A 13,887-nucleotide genomic window follows, 5' to 3' on the forward strand; every position below is an offset into this window, starting at 1 on the left:
ACTTCTCTAGGTAAAAGCCCCTGGTATGGCTTCCACTTAATTATTAGATCTTGTATGATGCACTCAATCATATAGATATCTCAGGAGTCCAGTGCTTAATTATTTCTCTGCTGGGGGCAGACATTTGTTATTCATGTAGTGAATACATCAAGGTACAGTGAGGCCAAAGGCATCCTAGAGTTTACCATCTGTTACGTGGAAATGTCAGAAAGCAGTAACTGCCAGAACAGAGCCCAAGAGATGACAGGTTACTAAAAGAACATCTAGTCTAATCTTTTATCCAAAGAAGGATCACTAACTACCTCATTTATGACAGAAAGCCCACCAGACATTGCTGGGATACCTTGAGTGTCTGGAAACTCCTGAACACTGTTCTGTTATTGGAAAACTCAAAACACTTAAATATTATTTAACTTGAGCCAAACTATAACTCCTCTTCTCTCTGCATTGTCTCCCCTGGAGAAATTTCTAATTCACATGACTCCCAATTTTAGCTCCATTTAGATGGCTACCACAAGTATGCCTATAGTCCTGATCTCTAGCCTGGCCTACAATTCTGGAAAATGACCAAGCAGGTTGGAAATCTACTGCATCAAAACCCATGAGAGATGGTAGAACATGGATAACTATAAAGTCCTGCATGCAAATAGAAAGTAACCATTGTATGGGATGAAGATTCCTGATAGAGCTCTAGTAAAAGATTTGAGGCTTTTATTCCTAAATGTACTGTGAGCCCATAATAAGGCATAATGATTCTATGCTGCATGAATAACAAATGTCAATGCCAGGGGCATTTGCCAATATCTTCCTGAACTAAGAGCTTGTTAGGACACATCTGGGCCTCTGCTACAGCAACAACCAGAATGTGTGTGGGCAGGGGATGATATCTAGGAGCCTTGGTGCACAGTGTGTCACAATGAGCAGCTGGGAAACAAGGCTAGAGTTTGGAGAAGGAAAGCTTTAGAGAGGTACAAAAGCTGCCTTCAAACAGGAAAAAGATTTATGGGAAAGAGAATACTTGGTTTGTTTTTTCTGCTTTCAAAGCACAGCCCCAGGATAGTTTTATGAGATAACAAAAGTTTGTTCATTGGTTCTGTTGACTAGAAGGCACCAATTTCTGAGATCTGTAAAAGATCTAATGACTTTGCCCTGGAAAAACCCTGTTTCTATTTCTGCCTATGGGTATATGGAACCATTTCTAGGTGGGACACAAGCAAGTGAACCATTGAGTTCACTTGAGGAAGAATAATTGGGCAACAAACCTCCTGAGAAGCCTGCCAAAGAGAGGGGACTTTTCCAAACATTATAGCCAAAGAACAACCAGCTTCCAGTTGCTAGAAACCAACCTTGAAACCCAGACATGAGAGCCTGCTTGGTACTGTGGGGAGCAATGGGAAGAACTAGAATTTAAAGCAAATGAAATTGGTTTAAAATCTGATTAAGCCATTTACTAGTTTTGTGACATTAATTAGGAACCTTGCTGAGTCTTGGCTTACCTACCTATAAAATGAGATGATTAAATACTAGTTCATTGGTCCATTGTGCAAATAAAATTACAATTATAAAGCCCTTGCCATATAACTAGGTTCTTACAACAGAAGCAAGTTGCCAACAGTGCTACTGTGATTTCAGACATTTTATAAGTTAAGCACTTTTTTTTTTCCCCAGGGCTCCCTTCTGAACTCTCCTCGGGTATTGAGGAAGAAGAGTCAAAAAGTGGCTTGGATGTCATGCCCAATATTTCTGACATGCTGCTGCGCAAACTGCGGGTCCACAGGTCTCTCCCTGGAAGGTAAAATCAGGGCATGAGTTGCATAAGACCCTGTATTGCGTAGGCCCTGTGTTAGACTCTTGATAGGACACAGTGGAGCACCAGCCTTGATTTTTTGACCCCAGAAAGGTCAAAGTCTAATGGTCTAGACAGGTCTAATTCATCCAAAATAAAAATAATAATAAAAAGCCATGCACTTGTGGGGATGAGCACTGGGTGTTATGTGGAAACTAATTTGACAATAAACTATTTGTAAAAAAAAAAAAAAATAATAATAATAATAAAAAGCCATGTAAGGTGGTTCCAACTCAAAGAGCAGGTGGGTTTCATAGGCTAATGGCAGCAGAGGGTAGTGGACTTTGAGTCAGGAGACAGTTTCTTTTTTTTTTTTTTTAATGTTTTATTTATTTCTCAGAGAGAGAGGCAGTGTGAGCAGGGGAGGGTCAGAGAGAGAGGGAGATACAGAATCTGAAGCAGACTCCAGGCTCTGAGCTAGCTGTCAGCACAGAGCCCGACGTGGGGCTCGAACCCATGAACTGTGAGATCATGACCTGAGCCGAAGTCAGATGCTTAACCAACTAAGCCACCCAGGCGCCCCCAGGAGACATAGTTTCAATTCAAGATCTACCACTTACCCATAACTCAAAGGTTCTAGGTCTGATATCTGCATAGATAGAGATGTAGAACATTTGGAGTCACACAAGGATTGCTTGGGAAACTACCAGTTTCTTCCACATGTGGGGAGAAAGTGACTTCACTTACCAAGCCTCAACCTCCTCACTTATACAACAGAGGTCATAAGTGATCTGTCATTGGTAGGGTGCTGCGCTAGCTAAAAGAGACAGTGTGCAAGCAGGGACCTAAAGCCATGTCAGCGCCTGACACACTCTTGATAACTAGATTGAAAAACAAGGGCATTTTTTGGGATGAGCATTGGGTGTTTTTTGGAAACCAACTTGACAATAAACTATAAAAAAATAAAAATTAAATAAAAATCAAAATTACATAAATACATATTATGTAGTATAATCATAGTATTAAAGAATAACCCTATTTTGAAAAATAAGAAAAACAGTTTGGAGTATGAAGGAGAGAAGAGAGGGAAGCACTAAGCAATAGGAATTGGGTGGGTGCCTGCAATTGATGCATCCTGCCAAGCCCATGCAACCTGGAGACTAAACTGTTGTGGGAGTGCACTGGGAGGAAAGGCCATTAGGAGGAACATTCAGACATAACAGAACTCCCTGATTTGGGGGTAAATATGAAGGAAAAACAAGTTTTGCCCAGGGGTGTGATGTGTTCAAACTGCAAACCATCATTAACTAAAAGAGAGTCATCAGGATAATACTCGGAGGGACCTAGCAACTAAACCAGCATCAGGAACAGTGCCAGAAACAAGTCAGAAGCAGGCTGCATCCACAGCTGGAGGAGGGTGTGGCTTGGGCCAGTTCATCTCATGGAAGGCAGAGAGGGGCTGTCCAGAGGCAGGAAACTAAAGGAGAAGCACTCTGAGTGCACTGCAGGTTATAGAGTATGTTTACATGCTGTGTATCATTTGTTGTTTATGACAACCTAGTGAAGCAGAAAAGGAAGATTTTGTTTATCTTCAGTGAAGGAAAAGAGGCAAAGCAACATGCTAGCAAGTGACAGAGTCAGGAAATGAACTCAGCGTGGGCTAATTGCAGACCTAATGCCTTTCCATCTATACTACGGGCCTGTCACAATTACTAAAACAATAATTGATACTCTTGTCTGTAGTGAACAAGGCTGGAACTTGGCTTCTTTTTCCTCAGTAAAGTTGAAGATAATTAATATCATTAGATCACACCTCCAGCTAATTAAATTCCCCCAGCCTCCCCAGGAGAGGGAGACTGAACAGTTCTATTTTCCTTGAGTAAGTCAACAGCTACTAGCTACCAACCATTATTCTTAGAATAATTCAACCTTATTTTCATTGAATAAGATCAGCTTCTGAACGTGTGGCCAATGTCTCAGATTCCAAACTTCCTGCTCCATCCACCAAATCAGGCTCCCTGCTCCTGGCCTTAGTAGAGGCTGTTTGCAACTTGGGCCACTGGATGGGCCCAGAATTCTCTACCCCTGGTTTGGAGCTTGGGATAGATGGACAAACAGTCATGTAAGACATTACCCAAGAGAAGGAAGCCAGAATTTTAAGAATCATTCCTCCAGAAGAAAAATGGGGAAATTACACTTGAGTTTTAATATGAAGGAGTTAGTTTCATGATCTATGTGGGCTATGTGAATTGGAACTGGACCATAGCAAGAAGGAGCTCATGGAGTCAGCACGTTGAATGAATTCAGTAGAAAAAACAGGTCCCAAACCCAAACACATCGACATGGTCGATGGCTGATTAACAAAAGTGTGAAAAGGACATGTTATTGGGTCAAAAACCAGTAGGAGCAATAAACAGGAATAAACAGCAATAAACAGGAATTTAAGCGATAAACACTCATTGCCTGTTTTATGCCAGACATTAGAATGGAGAATAAGCAGACACAGTCCTTGTTCTCATGGCACTTACATCCTAGGTGGGGAGAGAAATAATATTTAAGTAACTAAACGAATGATTTCAGATAGCAAAGCTATCTGAAGAAGCTAAGAAGCTATCTGCTAAGAAGACCATGACATAGGCACATACAGAGAATGACAAAGGAATAGAACATTGAATAGAGGGTCAAGGAAGGCCCTTATGATAAAGTAATCATTAATCTGAGACAGGTAGATGACAAAATGAAGGCATCCATGCAAAGATTTTGGTGAAGACATTCTAGACAAAAAGCACAGTGATTTCAACAAACGGTGCTGGGATGACAGGATAGCCACATGCAAAAGAGTAAAGTTAAAATAACTTTAACCTCACACAATACAGAAAAATTAGCTCAAAATGAACCATAGGCCAAAATGTAAAAGCTAATGCTATCAAACAATTAGAAAAAAACATAAGAATAAATCTTCAATACATTGGTTAGTCCATGGTTTCTTACATATGACACTAAAAGCACAAGCATAAGAGAAAAAATAGATGAATAGTATTTCATCAAAGTTAAAAACTTTTATGATGCAAATAATATCATTAAGAAAGTGAAAAGACAACCCATAGAATGTGAGAAAATATTTGGAAATCATGTATTTCATAAGAGATTTGTTTACAGAATATATAAAGAACTCTAGGGGCACCTGGGTGGCTCAGTCGGTTAAGCATCCGACTTCGGCTCAGGTCATGATCTCACAGTTCATGGGTTCGAGCCCCGTGTTGGGCTCTGTGCTGACAGCTAGCTCAGAGCCTGGAGCCTGCTTTAGATTCTGTGTCTCCCTTTCTCTCTGACCCTCCCCTGCTCACGCTGTCTCTCTGTTTCTCTGTCTCTCTGCCTCTCTGTCTCTCTCTTCAGGAATTAAAAAAAAACAACACATTAAAAAAAGGAAAGAACTCTAATAACTCAAAAAAAGATAACCATTTTTTAATGTTTTTTTTTTTGAGAGAGACAGAGAGACAAGACAGAGAGTGAGCAGGGGAGGACAAGGAGGAGAGACACAGAATATGAAGCAGGCTCCAGGGTCTGAGCTGTCAGCACAGAGCCTGATTCAGGGCTTAAGCTCAAGAACCGTGAGATCATGACCTGAGCTGAAGTCAGACACTTAACCAACTGAGCCACCCAGGTGCCCCTAAAAGATACTATTTTTTTTAAAAAAGGCAAAGGATTTAAGTAGACATTTCTTCAAAGAATAAGTGCATGGAAAGATACTCAATGTCACTAATCTTTAGGGAAGATTAGGGAAATGAAAGTCAAAAAATTAATGAGATATCATTTCACATCTACTAGAATGCCTATAATAAAAAAGATGGACAATAACAAGTGTTAGTGAGGACATGAAGAAATTAGAGTCCTTAGTAAAATGGTGCAGCCCCTTTGGAATAACAGTTTGGCAGTTCTTTAAAAAGTTAAATATGGTGTTACCATATGGCCTAGCAATTCCACTCCTGGGTATATAACAAAAAGAAATAAAAATATGCATCTACACAAAAACTTACAAATGTTCAATAATAGCATTTTCATGATACTCTGAAAGTGGAAATAACCCAAATGTCCAGTGACTGATGAATAAATAAATAAAATGTGATATATCCATACAATGGTATATTATTCAGCCATAAAAGTGAAGTACTGATATATGTTATCATGCGGATGAACCTTGAAAATATTAAGCTGAGTGAAAGAAGCCAGTCATAAAAAGCCACATGTTGTATGATTCCATTTATATGAAATTTCCAGAATAGGGAAATCCATAGAGTAAGTAAGTAGATTAGTAATTGCCTACTAATTAGTGGGGGTGGGAATGGGGGTTGGTAAAGACAGAGAGTTGATTACAAATGGGTACATGGTTTCTTTTTGGAAGGATGAAGAAGTTCCAAAGTTGACTATAGTGATTGATGGCTGTATAATTCAATTCTATGAATATATTAAGAAGTACTGAATTTTAAATTTTGAAAGGGTAAATTTTGTGATAGATGGATTATATTTCAATAAAGCTATTATAAAAGACAGGGGGGAGAAAAAGGAAAGAGTAGTAAATGCTGGGGCCCCTGGGGCCACAATGAAGTGTGTCTGAGGAATAGATGGCCAATGGGTCTAGAAAATGAGAAGAGGAAAGTCTGGTAGGGACCGATTCACAGAAAACCTTTATTTTATTCTAAGGTCTATAAAGGGAGTTTGAATTCTGAGGTAGGCAATGCCACCCCCAGATAGTCTCCTTTATGTCACTTGCTGGGCTTTGTCTTCTTTGGAGGCCCAATGTTCTGTCCCCTAGCTGTCTATACTAGTTCATAAGACAGCTCTCTGCATGAGGGGCTGGTCATGTCTTGTGGCTTCTTAAATTTGAATCACACCTCCACGAGTCCTCAGGGCTTTATATATTTAAAAAAAAATTGTGTTCTATAGCAAAAAAGCAGAAAGTAAATTATCAAAATAGATGAGTTTGGTTAATAATGAAAATACGTATATTTCACAAACTATGCAAATAAAGCCAGGAGTCAAAGGCAAGCTCAGTGAGTTTTGATAAATTTGTTTAGCAATATGTGCTCTATATGACAATCAAGATTATGTTGGCTGGCCCACAGAGGAAAGGACTTGATGGGTGGGGTTGTGACAAGCATTGTAAGCATCAAACATCTTTGTAGTTGTTTGTCCCATGTTCTGTACTCTGCTGACTTGATGGCCATGGGGTCTTGTTGCCTCATCCTCACAGGAAGTCTCTCACAGTCCTTTGTCAGGGGTGAGAACCAGCCCCTTGCAGAGATAACTGACCCCTACCTTTGCTCTTGGGGTCCTTCCACACACGTCAAAGGGAGGAAGCTGTGTTTCCTGAGAATCTTATCGATGGCATGCTCTGTTGCCAAGTCTTGTGATGCTGGTAGGACCCCTCCCAGTGCTCCCAGCCCAGCACAGGAAAGGGCCCGTGCATTATTTACATTGTCTGAGTTTCAGAACAGGACTAGCTTAGTCACCAGCAAGAGAAGCAGCAGCAGAGTGAGTGTGCAGATAAAAGGATGGCTAACTGTGGGAACCCCACACGAAGAGAAACCTCGCAGAAAGACACCTCTGTGCTGTGCTGGCTGGGACTTTCTTGCCTGGTCTCTAATCCCACTCATCAGAGGAGGTTCTCACTATAGAGAGGAACTCTGGCCACTCTTTCTTACCTTGTATTCTCTGGCCCACCTGCACTCTCGTCACAACCCTCAGAGGCAGGAGGAGGGTCAGGCTTTGCACACCTGAGCAGCAACCCCAAAATTATAAGGCTATTCAGATGTGTACAGTTTATAAAGTACATAGCACATGTATTTTCATACCAAGTCCTCACAAGTCTGTGAGTTAGTCATAAGAATAGCTAAATCTCCTGAGTGCCTACTCAGTGTGGATATCATGTATATACAAACATGTACACATACACACATATATACATTTATACATATACATGTGTGGATGCCATACATATGTGAATATATACACACATACATTTATACACACATACATACATTATGTATGTATATACATTTATTCCTTAGAATACGCCTGCAAAGTAGATATTCCCATTTTACAAATGAGCAAGCTTAAATAACTTTTCCAAAGTCACAGACAGTTGAGGCGCTATTGGAAGACTGATCCCAGGATCTAATATTTTCCACCACATCGCTGTAGGAGTCAATGTCTAGGAAATATCTCATCACTATAAACCTCAAACAAAGGGTACCCTGCATCTTTCCCATCTCACCAATTCTTCTTACTTCATTTCTGGAAATACATAGTCTGCTGGTTGTTCAAAGTCACTTTTGGTTTATTTCATAGGTTGGACATAGTTCATTTGCATGTCTTTTCTTTTTCACAGTGCCCCTCCGCTCACTGAAAAGGAAGTTGAGGTAAGTGATTCCAGTGCTTTATGAAATTTAGTGTCAGGGCTTGATGGGATTTATTGAAACATTCCCTCTGTAGCCCCTACCCCTGACAATTTGACACAAAAATGAGAATGCATGACTGTCGGGTAATACGGACATTGAAATCAGCCCTACTGAACTGCTGAGACTCCCACCCCAGGTAGGGAATATTTTGGCAAATTTGGTCAGAGATAAGAATGTACCTGGAAATTCCACATTTCTTCAAGGATGGTTTATGCTCTTTAAAAGTATGACTTAGATGGGGCACCTGGGTGGCTCAGTCAGTTAAGCATCCGACTTCGGCTCAGGTCATGATCTCACAGTTCGTGGGTTCGAGCCCCACATCGGGCTCTGTGCTGACAGCTCAGAGCCTGGGGCCTGCTTCAGATTCTGTGTCTCCGTCTCTCTCTGACCCTCCCCTGCTCACACTGTCTCTCTTTCTCTCTCTCTCAGAAATAAATAAAACATTTAAAAAAATTTTTTTAAGTATTACTTAGATACACAAAGTTAGCTGGGAGGTGGCAGAACGGAGTCAAATTTATTTCAAAATTATTAACAGATAGTCAGATTTCAAGTTTTAAACTTTGGTCCAGAGGAATAAGGCATTTCCCTTGTGAGGATTCTAGACATAAGGAAACTTGCCCAGCCATGGTGGGAGGCTGTGCTGTCAGCTCTCCAGCCTTCCCCGATTCTTCCATTACTCCCCTTGGGACTTCCATGTCTCTGTAGATATGCTATCCCAATGGGTTGATGAGTGAGCTGAGAGGAATTTGTCTGCATTTCATTGTGAGGAAGGGGTAAATGGAAAAAGAGAGCACATCCCAGGTGAGGTGGTAGGGACCTCTGATGCCAGCACTAGTTTCCAAGACAATTACATTGGAACAGATAGAAGGAAGGGAGCAAAAACATGGGTGACTCCAGAATCTCTACACTCACAGGTTAGGAGGATAGGTTTTATAGTATTTATAGAATGGTTTGCCACTGATAATAAGAAAATGAACACACCCTTCCTGAGACCCAGTGGGCTGGATAAGCAGAGGAAGACAGACAATGTGAAATATCTGCCATAGATACTAGCAATTACCTTGCACACAGACATTGTTCATCACACACTCCTATCCATCCTTTCAGCCTATCCTCCAGTCAGCTCAGAGTAACAGATAGAGCAGGAATTAGAAGAAAGGAGGAAATCAAGTGATGAAATAACTTACCCAAGGTCCCAGACCCAGCACTTAGTAGAATTAACACTGGTACCCAAATATTCCAACTGAATTCAGGACTCTTTATATCACACTTCAATGAAGGGGAAAAACCCAGGTATAGAAAACTAAACATTAAGCATGACTGGACTGAGGTTTGGGTTGCACAGAGAATCCCCACCCACTGACATTGGTGAAGACAGGCTGTGGGTGGTTTGTTTAATGGCTGACTTCTGTACTCAGATGTATGCTGACACAATCAGTGCTTGGTATGGTGAAAGTAGCACGGGTTTTGAAATCAAATAGTTTAAGGTTGAATCCTGGCTCTATTACTTGTGTCACCTTGAACAAGTTAATCACCTCTCTGGTCTCAGTCTCTTTACCCATTGAATGGACATAACAGTTCCTATTGCAAAGGCTTTTTGTGGTGCTAAATGAGCCAAGGTATGCAGAACTCACAGCAGTGCTAGCATATAGTAGATGCCCAATGAGGAGTAGCTTTCAATAGTGCCATCGTTGTTGTCATTGGGTCAGTTCAAGGCCTTCAATTCTCTGTATGGAGATGTCTACCCACCATGGGCCATATCATATGAACTTCAGAAGCTCAGACAGAGTTAGCTTACCCCAAGGGTATAAATCTGCTATCTCTTGACTCAGGGCAAATGAAGGCCATGGCTTCCTGTATAGTCCATCTGTCTATTTCTCCTCCTCAGTAGTTTCCTATTATACAGGAATTTTGTGTTTGCTCAAAGTACCTTGCAAAGTTTCATTCATGCATCCTGCATTTTTGGCATGAAATATTTGTTCCAGAACACTTTTCCTACCAGAATCATACCTGGCCTTATTTAATCTCCTGGCACCTTCTTAAAGCTACTTTCCACATAGGATTTGTAAAACTCAGGCAAGATGCTGGTTGAAGTTTGCCTTAAGTAAACATGTCTTACATTTTAAATACAGTTTCTTTAAATACAGTGGCTCTATGCAAAACTTCCAAAATGGACATCCAATAAATCCTACTATTTATCCAAATTGCTTACACAATCAGCTGAGTTTACCTAAACCTAAATAAATACAGGATATTATTTTCTTGAAATTCAGGAAAAAGCAAAGTGTTATTCTCTTATTTTTCAGTAAAATCTGTTTGGTCTTCTGGTCCTGGAAAGGACTTAGCATGGACCTCAGGTTATTATTTCTTTTGTGCAGTTTACTGTGAAGGAGTGTTTCACGTATACATGGCTGCTTTAGTGACTGGTTCCAGGAGCTGCTGTAAAATGCTTGTGCAAGAAACAGACCTGTGACTTTATTCCCTGTAATAACTCCTCCTAGTGCTTCTCCCACACTCTTGTTCCCAACAGAACGTGTTTGTACAACTGTCCTTGGCCTTTAGAAATGACAGCTACACTCTGGAATCTAGAATTAACCAGGCTGAAAGGGAACGCAACCTGACTGAAGAGAACACAGAGAAGGAACTGGAAAACTTCAAAGCTTCCATTACGGTAATTATAGAGCCTGATGGGAGAATCCTTAGAGGAGGGACTGTCTACTAGGGCTATGCCAGGCGTCCTGCTTTTCTCAGTCACCAAGTAGAGTATTCTGACATGAGAAATCAGGCCAAGGCTCTGAGCCAGATAGAGTCTTTCTCAGAGAGCTGAGAGGAACTGAGGCAGAGAGCTAAAGGCCTGTTTACCTCAGGGCTGTGGGTAAGGCCTCTGAACTCTTAGCAGCTTCTCAGGAGAAGTCTAGGTGACCTGGGACGACAAAGGGAGCATCTTGGGGACTAGAGATCTGGATGTGATTCCCTTCTTTCAGGCTAGCCACATATAGAGTATCTACACTGGGATTCTCCAATCCCCAGAAGAAGGTGTAGTCCTAGCCTTGCAGAGGCCACTCCTTTCAGCCGGCATGGGGAACAGGGTTCATTGTGACAGCTCAAGTCAAGTCTTGGTATGTGAGGACCCCAAGTGATGTTCCTTCTCACTTCCCAGTCCTCAGCTTCACTATGGCACCACTGTGAGCACCGGGAGACCTACCAGAAACTGCTGGAAGATATTGCGGTCCTGCACCGCTTGGCTGCCCGCCTTTCCAGCAGAGCTGAGATGGTGGGGGCTGTCCGCCAGGTAAGCCTCTCCAGCTTCCAGCCCTCTGACTAGCTCTGCTCTGTCCACAGTAACTAGAACAATATTGTAAGCAGTGACCATAATAGATACCAGTTATCAATGGCTTACTCTGTGCCAGACATCTGTACATTACTATGTTTTACTAAGAGTATTTTTGGTGGACCACTAAACCCTTGAGTTGTTCCTTGGTAAAAGCTTTCTGTGAACATGTAAGTAAGGGAACTGCTGCATACTACCATCCTTTCTTGGATATTTCTAATACGTATTGGTACCATCAAGGCTTTAAGAAAGCCTATACTGAAGTAGCCTGTTTAATTTTTACCTGTGTGTTTCCCTAATGTATTTGGCTGAAGAACCACAAAATACCTATTTTCTCATAAAATATCTATTCAACTCCCGTGGAACTAGTATTTGGCAAACATGCTTTAGGAAAAACTTCTTTGTTTCATTTAAGCCTCCCAATAACCCTGTAAATATCCTTTCCCCACCAATGAAGATATGAAGCTTCAGAAAGGTAACAACACCAGTGAATGGCAGAGCTGGAATGCAAGCCAAGATCTGGCTCCCTCTCAGCCACTTTGAAGTCCTAAAGCACATATAGGGCACTGCCCTGGTCCAGGATGGTGTTGTGGGATCCAACTGCCTGAGGCCTTATCTTGGCTACACCAGGATTCACTGTGTGATCTCAGGCCAGATACTGAGCTCTCTGTGTTCCAACTTCTCCAACCAATGAGGATGATGACAGTATCTGCCACATAGGGTTACTGTAATACTTGCAAAGCACCTAGTTTCTAGTACACTGTTTCTAGGACAATGCTCCCCTGTCCTGATACATTGGTTGCATTAGTAGGGTGTTCCTAGCATAGAGCCCACAGCAGTCCTTATAGAATGAAGGAAGGATAAGCCAGTGGGCTGCCCCACCCCTGTGTTCTTCCGGGGATAGGACACCTGACTCAGCAGCTCACTCAGGAAGTTATTCTGGCTGGGGAAAGCAACAAAGGGAGAGCTCAAGGGAAGTGGCTGGTCCCAGCTCCTGGCTTCAGGGAACTTTTCCAGGGAATACTCACTGAGTATGTCCTGCTGTGGCCAGCAGGCCCTGGGCTAGGCTCACTGAGGGATCCGAGGAGGATAAGCAAGGGAAACTCTTTCTCATTCTGTACAGCCCTCTCAAACGTGTTCTTGGCCCATGTGCTGCTAATGGCAGTCCCCAGCCTTCTCCACATGGCTTTCCCACCCCTAACTTGCATGTCTTCCATGTCGGTCCTCATCTTTCACTCTGGTCCCACCAGACTGGTCCTGGCACTTGTCCTCTCTTTCCTAGTTGTATTCACTGCCACCAGTCTCACCCCCGCAGTCTAGGTTCCACTGGTGAGCTATGTCACTCCCTCACCATAAGACATTTGATGGCTCTTTTCCTTCAGAAAAAGCCCAAATTCCTTAGTCTTGCATTCCAGATCCTTCACAACCCAGCCCTAACTACCCTTTCTTGTTGAAAACAAACCCAATTGCTTGCAGATTTCTATGTAAGTAGGATGGCCTGTACTCTGCTTGTTTTCCAGGCAATCCTGACATGTACCTACTGTCCCAGCATATTTCTTTAAGTTTTTTTTAAAGTAGGCTCCACCCCTAACATGGAACTTGAACTCACAATCTCGAGATCGAGAGTTGCATACTCTACCAACTGAGCCCAACATAATTCGTAATAGCACCCTTTTCACTCTGCAAAGACTTCTGTCTGAGGGATAGATCCTCACCTAGGTACAAGCCCTGTACCTGATCTCCTGCCTCTGAACCTTTATTCTTGGAGTCCCTTGGCCCGAATCTTTTTGTCCCTCCTACCTATGTCTATATGCCCAGATGCTGCCCACACCCTACATCCACTTCACTCTACCTCCAGGAAGACCCCCTGACCCATTCTTTCCATAGAGAGGACTTTTCCACCTCTCATCTCCTTAGGATTGTGGCTGTGCTTGTTCTTGTCCTCCCTGAGTGCAAGTGCCTAAATCTGCCTCTCAGCTCACGTCACAGACAGCAAAATCTTACAGGGCAGAGTCACATCTAAGATTGGTCCCTGTATCTGTTTGATTGTCCCAGCCCAGAGCCTAGCTCAGAGAAAGCAAATGCCAACAAGCCTTTCCTCCAACTTCCTTGTGTGCTCATGCTCTCCTTCCCTGCAGGAAAAACGCATGTCAAAGGCAACAGAGGTAATGATGCAGTATGTGGAGAATCTGAAGAGGACATATGAGAAGGACCATGCAGAGCTCATGGAGTTTAAAAAACTTGCAAATCAGAATTCAAGCCGCAGCTGTGGCCCATCTGGTAAGAAACTGGGCTCTTACCCCATCTTGGCC

General features: G+C 42.2%; 1 protein-coding gene across 1 annotated transcript in view; it reads left to right on the top strand.

The window, feature by feature from the left end:
• IRAG1 (inositol 1,4,5-triphosphate receptor associated 1) overlaps nucleotides 1-13,887 on the top strand; it is a 79,293-nt gene that overhangs the window by 35,219 nt on the left and 30,187 nt on the right. The window contains exons 10-14 of the mRNA XM_039240876.1: nucleotides 1,669-1,792; nucleotides 8,175-8,205; nucleotides 10,775-10,915; nucleotides 11,405-11,536; nucleotides 13,714-13,855. Coding sequence (XP_039096807.1) covers nucleotides 1,669-1,792; nucleotides 8,175-8,205; nucleotides 10,775-10,915; nucleotides 11,405-11,536; nucleotides 13,714-13,855 — 570 coding nt within the window. The remainder of the gene's footprint in view (nucleotides 1-1,668; nucleotides 1,793-8,174; nucleotides 8,206-10,774; nucleotides 10,916-11,404; nucleotides 11,537-13,713; nucleotides 13,856-13,887) is intronic.

Source organism: Hyaena hyaena, unplaced genomic scaffold (genome assembly GCF_003009895.1).
Source record: "Hyaena hyaena isolate Hyena2069 unplaced genomic scaffold, ASM300989v1 scaffold_183, whole genome shotgun sequence".
NCBI classification, from domain to species: Eukaryota; Metazoa; Chordata; class Mammalia; order Carnivora; family Hyaenidae; genus Hyaena; species Hyaena hyaena.